General features: G+C 41.3%; 1 protein-coding gene across 1 annotated transcript in view; it reads left to right on the top strand.

The window, feature by feature from the left end:
* TRAPPC3L (trafficking protein particle complex subunit 3L) overlaps positions 1-13513 on the top strand; it is a 96725-nt gene that overhangs the window by 69746 nt on the left and 13466 nt on the right. Inside the window, exon 5 of the mRNA XM_044291377.1 lies at positions 10591-10776. Within this exon, the coding sequence (XP_044147312.1) occupies positions 10591-10776 (186 nt within the window). The remainder of the gene's footprint in view (positions 1-10590; positions 10777-13513) is intronic.

The following is a 13513-nucleotide window of genomic DNA, read 5'->3' as shown; positions in this document are numbered from 1 at the left end:
GGGGATAAAAGAAGGATGACAAAGCGACAATAATACTAGAAGAAATACAGGAGGTATTACAAATGTTTTTATTAACAATGTGTAATGTGCTATTACACTTCTGTGTAATACACGTCAGTTTGCTGTTCCTTTTCTATAAGATACAGTCCTTTTTATTTTTCTATGTGATAGAATCTTTTATTCCTCCAGAAGCTTCCTCAAAATAATTTTTGCCCTACACGTGAGCACAGGCGCCATGCTCCCTTACTCCCTCCTGCTGCCATGTGCCATGCTGACAAGCGTGGGCAGCAGGTAGCCTAAATTGTTGTATCTGCGCCCCGTGCAGGAGCTTTCTTCCTTGCTGGCCTGAGTACAGCTGTTTGTCTCTGCCATCCTCCTTCCTGCTTTGAGTCCTGTACTGTTTGTAAAGGGGTGCACGGGCGTGTCTGTCCTCCTTTGTGAGGCAGCATGTGCAAGCCCTCTATCTCCCCGGCTTATGGGTGGGTTGTAGGATGTATTTAAAGGCACATCCTGCCTCAGGAAGATGCCTGAGCAATCTTGGTCACTAGCTAGTCTAGTTCCTTGTATGAAGGTGTTTAGAAGTTTCTGCTTTACTGTGTACCGGACCCTGCTTCTGGATTAATCAGACTTTGCTTGATTGCCGCCTGCCCCTGACCTAGGACTTCGATTACTGACTTTGCTTGCTTGCTGCTTGCCCTGATTCTGGAATTCCTGACCACGTCTTTCCCCTCAGTGCTTTGCACTGGTATCTGTGATCCCCAGGTCAGCTGCCACTACTCCGGGGACTGCTCTGGAGTGGTACCAGGTAGTTACTTAGTCACGTCCCTCCAGGGTATAGCCGGTCAGTGGTGCAGTGGGTCCACACTCGCTTGCATAACAATCATTTTTCTCATCAAGCAGGTGGCATCCTGAACCAACAGAACCAAAACAAACCTGTTGCTATCAAATACAGAATGGAAGGCCACTGTGAGAGTGGTTCCCATTATGGTAGTTGTGTCACAAATAAAGCTGATAGGAATTGCTATATTTCCTCATATCTTTTTAAAATAAAATATTAACAGCCTATTGTTACCACTAGGGGCAATAATCTTTATACACTTGTGTAGGTTACTATCGGCTTGAACACAAGCCTTATACAGGGTAGGCCTCTAAAGAAAAATAACTCTTGTGTGTCAGGTACAGGATAATTCTTATCAGGTTTCATTAATCAAAACTGGGTTACAGTAAACCTATATTTATTGCCCATAACAACCAATCAGATATCAGCTTTCATTTTACCAAATCAGTTTAAGAAATGAATGAGGCCCACTGTTGCCTTTCCTGCCAGCCGAGAGCAGTAGTGGTCTGTGACAATGTGCCCAACATGCCGTATTTGATTCAACTAAGAACTGCGATGGTGGAGACCTGTGTATGCACTAGCTATTTCGAATAAACATAGCAATGCTTTGCTGGTCATTATCCAGACCTTCCCATTCCAGCAAGAAGCAGTATATGGTTTGGTGTGAAAGTAGTGTAACACAGGATCCATTGGCAATATTTTTTTTTTATCCCAGCAGCACACGTCAGGAGTACTACGTGTAATGAAATAGTTTCACCTCAAGCCATACCGTGTGTCAGTTGTGTAAGATAAACAGAAGCTTTGGGTGTATTGTAATTTGCTACTAGATTTGATGCAGAGATTTAGACCCAGTGGTATACATCATGTCTGATAAAGCATGGTTAACTACAGAACCATAGGTACTGGCACACAGAAAAGTTGCATCAACAACCGATTAATGATCCAAAATTTATCATCTGGTGTGTGTGGCTATAGATACATGGATTATAGGTCCGATATTCTTTGTATGCTAATGAGGTGCTTTGAGCACCGAGGGGCAGGCCTGGCCCCACGGACCACCACTTCACCTCTGCCTTTCACTCTTTGCCACTCCCTTTTCCCCATCTGACCCTGACACCTAAAACCCGACTCTAACACCTGACCCTGACACCTGACCTGACTTTGATATTTGACTCTGACATCTGAGTTTGACTTATTGTCTTCATAGGTCAGGGTCAAAGTGAAAATGAGTTATAGATATACTATGTATTTGTATGCTAAATCACACAACCAAGAAAATCCTTCAGCTTGCTGTCTGAAGATATAGCTCAGTGGTTTATATGCTTGCCTATCAGTCTTTAAAAAATTGACATTTAATTGAGCCCTAGAAAAGAGACAAATTCAAGTGATGTGTGACCCTGATATCTGACTTTTCTCTTCTCACTAGTCAGCGTCGCATTGACTTTTAGCTTCATTGTACTTTTAATGCATACATAAAGAAATTCCTTCAGTTTGTTGTCTGAAGCTATAGCTCAGTGGTTTAGATGCTTGTCATACGTGCAGTGTTCTTGGGTTCAAAACCCCTATCAGTCTTTAAAAAAAAATTGACATTTTATTGAGCCCTAGAAAAGAGACTTTGAAGTTTACTGTGTATTTGCCTTTTGAATCACATAGCTAGAGAAAATCACTACCTAACAATAGGTAGAGTTGTAGCTTACTGGTGGGTTGTCTGACTCTCATTCACCTACTAACAAAGAGTACTATAAGTAGTCCTTTTTTATTTTATTAAAGAGTACATGGATACCACTATAGTAAGGGGGAGGGGGGGGGGCACTAATTTACTGTATCTTCATCTAATTATAGGTGACTGAAAGCTATTTTGTTTTCTGTTGTCTTGAAAGAGTCACTGTACAAATACAAACCGGATTCCCAAAAAGTTGGGACACTATACAAATCGTGAATAAATACTGAATGCAATGATGTGGAGGTGCCAACTTCTAATATTTTATTCAGCATAGAACATAAATCACGGAACAAAAGTTTAAACTGAGAAAATTTACCATTTTAAGGGAAAAATATGTTGAATCAGAATTTCATGGTGTCAACAAATCCCCAAAAAGTTGGGACAAGGCCATTTTCACCACTGTGTGGCATCTCCCCTTCTTCTTACAACACTCAACAGATGTCTGGGGACCGAGGAGACCATTTTTTTCAAGTTTAGAAATAGGAATGCTCTCCCATTCTTGTCTAATACAGGCTTCTAACTGTTCAATCGTCTTGGGCCTTCTTTGTTGCACCTTCCTCTTTATGATGCGCCAAATGTTCTCTATAGGTGAAAGATCTGGACTGCAGACTGGCCATTTCAGTACCCGGATCCTTCTCCTACGCAGCCATGATGTTGTGATTGATGCAGAATGTGGTCTGGCATTATCTTGTTGAAAAATGCAGGGTTTTCCCTGAAAGAGATGACGTTGTTCTAGAACCTGAATATATTTTTCTGCATTGATGGTGCCTTTCCAGACATGCAAGCTGCCCATGCCACACACACTCATGCAACCCCATACCATCAGAGATGCAGGCTTCTGAACTGAGCGTTGATAACAACTTGGGTTGTCCTTGTCCTCTTTGGTCCGGATGACATGGCGTCCCAGATTTCCAAAAAGAACTTCGAATCGTGACTCGTCTGACCACAGAACAGTCTTCCATTTTCCCACACTCCATTTTAAATAAAGGATCCCTGGCCCAGTGAAAACGCCTGAGCTTGTGGATCTTGCTTAGTAATGGCTTCTTCTTTGCACTGTAGAGTTTCAGCTGGCAACGGCGGATGGCACGGTGGATTGTGTTCACTGACAATGGTTTCTGGAAGTATTCCTGAGCCCATTCTGTGATTTCCTTTACAGTAGCATTCCTGTTTGTGGTGCAGTGTCGTTTAGGGGCCCGGAGATCACGGGCATCCAGTATGGTTTTACAGCCTTGACCCTTACGCACAGAGATTGTTCCAGATTCTCTGAATCTTCGGATGATGTTATGCACAGTTGATGATGACAGATGCAATGTCTTTGCAATTTTTCGCTGGGTAACACCTTTCTGATATTGCTCCACTATCTTTCTGCGCAACATTGTGGGAATTGGTGATCCTCTAACCATCTTGGCTTCTGGGAGACACTGCCACTCTGAGAAGTGATTTTTATACCCAATCATGTTGCCAATTGACCTAATTAGTGTTAATTGGTCTTCCAGCTCTTCGTTATGCTCAAATTTACTTTTTCCAGCCTCTTATTGCTACTTGTCCCAACTTTTTGGGGATTTGTTGACACCGTGAAAATTTGAATCAACGTATTTTTCCTTTAAAATGATACATTTACTCGGATTAAACGTTTGATCTGTCATCTACGTTCTATTACAAATAAAATATTGACATTTGCCATCTCCACATCATTGCATTCAGTTTTTATTCACAATTTGTATAGTGTCACAACATTTTTGGAATCCGGTTTGTACAATAATGTATTCTTATTTCTTAGGAAGGGGTCTAAATAACAGATCTGTAAATCACTTTATTGAAATTATTTGTCGGCATCCACCCAAACATAAGCTGCAAAGATATGACCACTAGGGGTCTCACTAGTCCACTGTGGTTAGGCATGGTCCAGCTCTCCCAGCAAATACAAGCAGGAGGAAGTTTGGGCCTGTTCTGGAATAGCTGATAAGGAGACTTGCCAGATTCACTGCCTCTTCACAGATCTGCAAACAAACTTATCTTACTGTAAGTCTGCTCTCCCTCTGCTATCTTACACGGCTTATACATTGATTCACCTCCCTCAAGTGTGTATGCAGTTTCATATGAGCAAGAATCACGATTTTTCTGGTAGTTTTGAAAAATGTCTAGTCATGCTGTTTTTACTGTATAGCTTCCTCTAATTTGTTGTGCAGTTGCAATAATAGGCATTTTAGGCATCATATAAGCCACTTTGTTTTACCAGTTAGGAGATATGGCATGCCTACCTACTGTCCCTCTTTTCGACCAATGTCCCTCTATCACTTTTTGCAACGTAAAAAAGTTGTCCGAGTTCAGCTCTGAGCCCCTGTATTCACACATATAGCCTGTATAAGTGGAGCATCAGAGCTCCCCCTTGCCCTGCACTACATAGCGCAGGACAAGGGCTTTTTATTTCATACTGGTGACATACTAGCAGTGAGCCCAGTGATGTCCCCGTCACAAATGTGCGATCTACAGCGCTGCCCTAGGCTGTTTTAGAGCCTAGAGCAGTACTGTAGACCGCCCATTTGTGCCAGCGACATCACCGGGCTCACTGCTAGGCGGAAGTCTCTACCTAGCATACTCATGTGATGCCCTTTATGACTTGTGTGTAAAATGGCAGTAAATATCCCTTATGGTTTTTTGATTTTTGTTGTACTTGTGAAGCAGCATTGATCTAATGGGTAGCAACACCCTAAGGGTAACTGCACACTATCAGGTTTGCGTGAGGATTTTCTGTGCCGATTTGCGTGTGGAAAATCTGCACCGTAGGTCATGTTCATTGTTTTCTATGAGAATTTGAAATTCTCATGCACACGATGAGGATTTTTTCTGTGCGGATTTTGACCTGCGGTGCAGCTTTTAAAATCCGCATTATGTCAATTTATTTTATTTTTCCTGACCGGATTTTCTTCTTTCACTTCAATGGGGAGAGTAAAATCTGCATGTAAATCCACAACAAATGATGCATATTGACCACAAGGATTTCCGTGCAAATATCTGCGGATTTCAGTGTGATTTGTCCGCACATAAATCCTGAATGTGTGCATTTACCCTTAAGCTAGGTTTACACATAGTATTTAAAGAGCTTTTGGAGTTCTTTTTTTACTGATGATCTATTCTCTGGATAGATCATCTGTTTGAGAAGGCAGCAGTGCTCCAGGAGCGCCGAGGCCTCTTCTCTGTTTCCCTCAGGCCCAGTGACTCACAACTAGTATCGCTGGCCTGTGCGCGGCTAAGCTCTATTCCAGTGAACTTGGCATAGCCGCCCCCAGGCCAGTGATACTAGTTGTATATGGTTAGGAATGGTCAGCACTTTCAACCTCGCAAGGCGCCCTCACGGGAAGGGAAGATCCACAATGCTACATAGTGATACTAGTTGTAACATCAATGGGCCTGAGGGAAACAGAGAGGAGGCCGCGGCGCTCCTGGAGCACCGCTCCTTCTCAAACAGATGATCTATCCAGAGATTAGATCAGCAGTAAAAAAAAGAACTCCAAAAGCTCTTAAAATACTATGTGTAAACCCAGCTTAGGCTACTTTCACACTAGCGTTCGATCGGATCCGTTCTGAACGGATCCGATCATAATAATGCAGACGGAGGCTCCGTTCAGAACGGATCCGTCTGCATTATTTTTAGCATATAACAGCTAAGTGTGAAAATAGCCTCGTACGGATCCGTCCAGACTTTCAATGTAAAGTCAATGGGGGACGGATCCGCCTGAAGATTGAGCCATATTGTGGCATCTTCAAACGGATCCGTCCCCATTGACTTACATTGTAAGTCTGGGCGGATCCGCACGCCTCCGCACGGCCAGGCGGACACCCGAACGCTGCAAGCAGCGTTCAGCTGTCCGCCTGTCCGTGCGGAGGCAAGCGGAGCGGAGGCTGAACGCCGCCAGACTGATGCAGTCTGAGCGGATCCGCTCCATTCAGACTGCATCAGGGCTGGACGGCTGCGTTCTGGTCCGCTCGTGAGCTCCTTCAAACGGAGCTCACGAGCGGACCGACGAACGCTAGTGTGAAAGTAGCCTTAAGGGTAAATGCACACATTCAGGATTTATGTATGGACAATCTGCACTGAAATCCGCAGATGTTCGCGGGGAAATCCATGCGATCAATACGCATCAATTGGTGCTGATTTACGTGTGGATTTGATGCAGATTTTACTCTTCCCGTTGAAGTGAATGGAGAAAATCCGGTCAGGAAAAATAAAATAAATTCACATGATGCAGATTTTAAAAGCTGCACCGCAGGTCAAAATCCGCCAGGAAAAAATCCTCATCGTGTGCATGAGAATTTCAAATTCTCATAGAATACAATGTACATGACCTACGATGCAGATTTTCCGCACGCAAATCGGCACAGAAAATCCTCACGCAAACCTGATTGTGTGCATTTACCCTTAGGTCCCTTTCACACGCGCAAGATTTCTGTGCGGGTGCAATGCGTGAGGTGAACGCATTGCGCCCGCACTGAATCCGGACCCATTTATTTCTATGGGGCTGTGCACATGAGCGGTGATTTTCACACATCAAATCTTTTGTGCGTTTTTAACGCAAGGCAGGCCCCATAAAAGTGAATGGTGCTGCATGAAAATCTGTGCTGATGTGGTGCGATTTTCACACATGGTTGCTAAGAGATGATTGGGATGGCGACCCGATCATTATTATTTTCTCTTATAACATGGTTATAAGGGAAAATAATAGCATTCTTAATATAGAATGCTTAGTAAAATAGCGCTGGAGGGGTTAAAAAAAATAATTTAACTCACCTTAATCCACTTGTTCGCGCAGCCCGGCTTCTCTTCTTTCTTCTTCTTTGCTGTGCAGGAGGAAAATGACCTGTGGTGACGTCACTGCGCTCATCACATGGTCCGTCACATGATCCATCACCAGTATAATTTTTTAACCCCTTCAGCCCTATTTTACTAAGTATTCTATATTAAGAATGCTATTATTTTCCCTTATAACCATGTTATAAGGGAAAATAATAAAATCTACACAACACCGATCTCAAACCTGAACTTCTGTGTAAGCAAACCTGATAGCGTGCATTTCCGCTTAGGGTGTTGCTACCCATTAGATCAATGCATCTTTACAAGTACAAAAAAAATCAAAAAACCATAAGAGATATTTACTGCCATTTTGCAAACAGGTCATAAAGGGCTTCACATGAGTATACTAGGTAGAGACTTCTGCCTAGCAGTGAGCTCGGTCACCGGTAGTAAAGAAAAAGCCCTTGTCCTGCGCTATGCAGTGCAGGGTAAAGGGGAGCTCTGATGCACCACTTATACAGGCTATATGAGTGAATACAGGGGCTCAGAGCTGAACTCGGACAACTTTTTTACATTGCAAAAAGTGGAAGAGTGACATTGGTCGAAAAGAGGGACAGTAGGTAGGCATGCCATATCTCCTAACTGGTAAAAAAGTGGACTAGTGATACCCCTAGTGGTCATATCTTTGCAGCTTATGTTTGGGTGGATGCCGACAAACAATTTCAGTAAAGTTATTTACAGATCTGATATTTAGACCCCTTCCTAAGAAATAAGAATACATTAATGTATTGTACAGTGACTCTTTCAAGACAACAGAAAACAAAATAGCCTTTGGTCACCTGTAATTAGATAAAGATACAGTAAATTAGTGCCTGCCTTACTATAGTGGTGCCTATGTACTCTTTAATAAAATAAAAATGGACTACTTACAGTACTCTGTCATATGTTTTATGTTAAAAAAAAAATCCCAAGAACACTGCATGTGAGGCAAGCATCTAAACCACTGAGCTATAGCTTCAGACAGCAAGCTGAAAGATTTTATTTTATGTATGTGATTGAACATATTAAAAGTACAATGAAGATAAAAGTCAATGTGACGCTGAATAGTGAGAAGAGAAAAGTAAGACATCAGGTTCACACATCACTTGAATTTGTCTCTTTTCTAGGGCTCAATAAAATGTCAATTATTTTTGAAGACTGACAGTGGTTTTGAACCCAAAAACACTACATGTGAGGCGAGCATCTAAACCACTGAGCTATAGCTTCAGACAGCAAGCTGAAAGATTTTATTTTATGTATGTGATTGAACATATTAAAAGTACAATGAAGCTAAAAGTCAATGTGACGCTGACTAGTGAGAAGAGAAAAGTAAGACATCAGGTTCACACATCACTTGAATTTGTCTCTTTTCTAGGGCTCAATAAAATGTCAATTATTTTTGAAGACTGACAGTGGTTTTGAACCCAAAAACACTACATGTGAGGCGAGCATCTAAACCACTGAGCTATAGCTTCAGACAGCAAACTGGAGGATTTTCTTGGTTGTGTGATTTAGCATACAAATACACAGTATATCTATAACTCATTCTCACTTTGACCCTGACCTATGAAGACGATAAGTCAGAGTCAAATAACAAAGTCAGGGTCAGGGTCAGATGTCAGGGTCAGTTGTCACTCTGGCATTATTCTAATACTTGAAAATGATATCTGACCATGTCCTAAAAAGAACAGTGTACACGAGGATATGCTATCACTTCCTGGTCGGTGTAATCTGACCTCTGGATCCCAAGGTAAAAGTCCCTTCTGCATTTGCTTTGCATTGCATGGGTCTCATCCACTTGTTGCATGCAATAAAATTCAGTTCAAGTGAATGGGAGCAGTGCTGTAAAGGGAAAAATTTGTGAAGGAGCCTTGTTTCTGTGGATCAGTTTCCAGGTCATGAAGTTTTGCGCTAGAAACAAGGGGTGAGCTATTAGGATTTCTGTTTCAAAATTAAAGAATTTTACTGTATTATGAATTAGCTTTCAAGAAAGACTTAGGCTGGGTACACATTGCTTTTTTCCCATCCATTTAACGAAGACAAAAAACGTATACATTAAACAGATGTCTCAGACTGATGCCATACAGTGTAATTCGTTCACTATAGAGTTCCATTAAAAAAAAAAAAAGTATACTTTTTATTTTACCATTGTAAAAAAAAAATATATATGTTTTTTTTTTACCGGACTCTGCAGGATACAAGAACATGGTGTGCTGCGTTTTTGTACCCTTTTTTTTCTAACGTATACGTCAAACGGAGGCCTAAAATATGATGTGAACCCAGCCTTAGGCCGAATGCACACAGCCATGGAACACGGATATGAGCGGTCCGTGGTATCCCGGCCTGGCATCCTGCTGACAGCAGGAGAGCACGGCGTCATTGGTTGCTATGACGCTGGGCCATTCATGCCGCCGCTGCACTACAGTAATACACTCGTATGATCTATACGAGTGAATTACTGTAGTGCAGCGGCGGCATCAAGCGCACAGAGTCATGGCAACCAATGACGCCAAGCTCTCCTGCTGTCAGCAGGATGCCAGGCCGGGATACCACGGACCGCTCACGTCCGTATGCATTCAACCTTACCAGTAGATTTAGTAAAGAGAGATAACTGGTTTGTGAAAACCTTTGCTTTGCTATTCTTTTGAATGGTGTTTATTATTTTGTGTTGTGTGGTGTTGGGGCGAGGAATGCAGTCTCAGGCTCAGGGTAGCACCTCTGCCCTGTTCTCTATTCTGTCCTTGGATAAGGCAGCACAGGTGACCCGAATGATCTGCTACAATGGAAACCAGTAACTAAACCAAGATTTCATTTTGATTCAACTGCATGCAATGGGAGATCAAATAATAGTTACACAGTGCTGCAATGTTAGGTCACATGTCTGACACTGGAGTGGAGATGGACTCACTGCCGTTGTTGTGTAAGGGTAGCCAGCATCATAAGCAAAGTTTTTACAAAAACAGTAGAAATCTTATTGCAGTTTTTTTTTTAGCAATTAAAGGAGGGGGGTCCAAACATACTTTGTGCACGGAAGCCCTGTCCTGTCAGTGTCTACCCCTAATAGTGTGACATCAGTGTCCACATGATAAAACGACTGTGATATTACTGTCTGCATAATTGCTGTTTTGTAACTGGACTGAGTTTATTATAAGTACTATTACATTACTTTGTGTATTATATTAAATATTTATTACACAGGTGGCCTTCAAAATGTATCTTGGGATCACTCCTTCTACAATTGGGGGTAATGACAATGGAAATGGATTTTCTCTCATACTGGATAAAAATCCGTTGGTTGACTTTATTGAAGAACTTCCAACAGGCAGGTCATCCTTGAGCTACTGTAACCTTCTTTCTGGAGTCCTAAGAGGAGCACTGGAAATGGTACTATTTTTATGCTTAATATTATTACTTTTAAAGGGTTTGTCTAACATTTTTTAAAATTGATGACCTATCCTTAGGAAAAGTCATCAATATTCTTATAATCCACCAGTTTTCTTTGAAGGGGCCATGGCGCTTGGGTGAGCCCTACAGCCTCTTCAATGTTTACATTGGTTTACAGCTGGTTTGTACCTTCTTCAAACAGCTGATCGAAGGGGGTGCTGAGAATTGGACCCCAACCATTCTAATATTGATGGCTTAGCTTAAAGGTAAGACATACATTTTTAAAGGCTGAATAACCCCTTCAAGTATTATCTGTTGATCTTCTCTGTGTTATATTATGAGTAGTTTGATTAGCATGTTTCCCAGGTTTCTCCAGGACACCACAGCCTAGAAACAAAGGGCTGAGTTGTGTAACCCAGTTTGCATAAAGTGATTATTATAAAGTATTATTAGCAGCATAGCATACTGTACTATTTTAGGCCCCAATCCACTATGTTTGGGCTACACATGGGCTAACTTGTTGTGGTGCCTTTAGAAACCCCTTTTTGATGTTGTGGGTTGGATAGGTCAAGATACAGGTTCTGGGCCCTATTGCAAACCCTATAGCTGGAGCCATGAAACTACCAATAGTGACACGTTCACTATATATCATGCTTATATAATCTATGTATACTATAAAAAGCTCATCCTAAGATACCATCTGCTGAGAGTAAATATAGAGTTTTCGACCTGTGGATAATCACTTTGGTCAAAAGGGCTCCCTGAAAATAAAATGATCACAAGGTGTCTGCATCCAATGTTCAATTCGCTTGCAGCACCAGTATAGGAGAAATGGAGCATTACACATGGACTGTTCATGTAATGCATGGATGAGTCACGTCCTGGAGAGAGACATTCTTGTCAGTCGCCACTCTCTGCTCTGGCTAGTGGTGTACAGACTGTTCTAGTCACTCAAAATACCATACCAGTGTATTTCAAAATGGGCTTTCTTATATACAGGTGAAGCTGGAAAAATTTGAATATGGTACAAAGTTCATTTATTTCAGTAATGCAACTCAAAAGGTGAAACTAACATATGAGACTCATTACATGCAAAGCGAGATATTTCAAGCCTTTATTTGTTATAATTTGGATGATTATGGCTTACAGCTTATGAAACCCCAAATAAATGGACTTTTGCACAATATTAAAAAATTTCAACTGTACAGTAGAAGACCCAGACACAAGGTCATGGTTGTGATTTTAACTTTGTTCTGATCGGTTGGTCATGACAGGGTCACGGTTAGTGCAAGAGTGTACATAAGGTGGGTTATGGTGTTTAAGATCTTCCACATTTGTCCTAACTCCTTTTGTCTCATCTGTTCTCCTCATCTGATTTATGTACATTTTAGTATAATGTTGTCTGCCATCTGCTAGTAAAAGGTGAACATTATATAGAGTATAACTAAAATTAAAAATAAGGGCGAGCACTCTGCACTTGGACAGTATTGGAGTAAAATTTAATTAAATCACAATAGTATAACACGTGTATATTTATACTGTAAAACCTAAAATCTGAAGATAAAATACATAAAATATATAACCACAAATAGGGATGAGGGAATAATGGTAACAGTCTATTATAGAAACAGCTGTAGTATATATATAACTGAATCCAAGGAATTGTTAACAATGTTGCGCTTCACTGTCCAGTGTGCACACTTGAAAAGTTTGTGAGTTTACAGACTCATGTGCGCTACTCCAATGTTAATATGGCACTCGGACAGGCAAACAGAGCAGTTCCTGCTCATATGAAAATGCGTAAATAGTAGATGAGTTTACAAGCTCATATGCGCTAGTCCCATGTTAATATAGCACTCGGACAGGCAAACAGAGCGGTTCCTGCTCAGATGAAAATACGTGTCTTAATATCCTTAGATACCGATAATACAGTTCAGTTGCCGTACATATTAGAATAGTATGCCGGTTCACAGCTGCAATGTTCCTACCTTCCACTCGATGTAATTCGTGGGCGCCTCTATGGACGTAAGCGGTGGATAAACGGCATGGAACAATTCCGGCGTTTAGCTTGTAGCTCCTGCAGTTTGCTGTTCCCGGATCTCGCGGGATTTCGGAAGTGGTCTGAGTCCGGGCAATGAAAAGCAATAATAAGCAGATTCTATGCTCCGTATCCTAAAAAATCCGAATTCTTCCGTTATAGTAGTATTAGCATGGCCATGCTTTGGATGCGGAGATACTTCTTTCACAGGTGTGCAGCCCAGACGCGTTTCGGGAACTCCTTCCCTTCGTCAGTGGTACAGCAACACCTGTGTTCCTCCGCCTTTTATATCCACTACTTATTCAAAGTCCTGGATTACTGGATTACTGGAATTGAATCTCAGCACCAAAAAATCGCATGCGTTTTTTTGCGTGCGTTTTTAATGCGACTTTTTTTTTTTTTTTTTTAGCGCTTGTGCGTTTTTCCATCTTTTGGATTCTTTTGGACATACTATATGTCATGCAAGGGTTCAATTTATAATTACCAATTGCACCTAAAGATTCTTGGCATTTTACTAGATCCTTAGCAAAGAATCTAGTATAGTGTCCTTTTGTTGAAACTCTGACATAATTTAGTACAAGTGATTAATATTCCTCCACATTTTTTTACTAAATATGCCATTCTTAGTCTATTTTACCATAATATTCACAATCTATTTGTGGTATAACAATATAAATATAGACATTTAAAACCCTACTT

The sequence above is a fragment of the Bufo gargarizans genome, chromosome 4 (assembly GCF_014858855.1).
Source record: "Bufo gargarizans isolate SCDJY-AF-19 chromosome 4, ASM1485885v1, whole genome shotgun sequence".
NCBI classification, from domain to species: domain Eukaryota; kingdom Metazoa; phylum Chordata; class Amphibia; order Anura; family Bufonidae; genus Bufo; species Bufo gargarizans.
The sequence above is the reverse complement of the archived record's forward strand: the minus strand, read 5'-3'. Positions and strand labels throughout refer to the sequence as shown.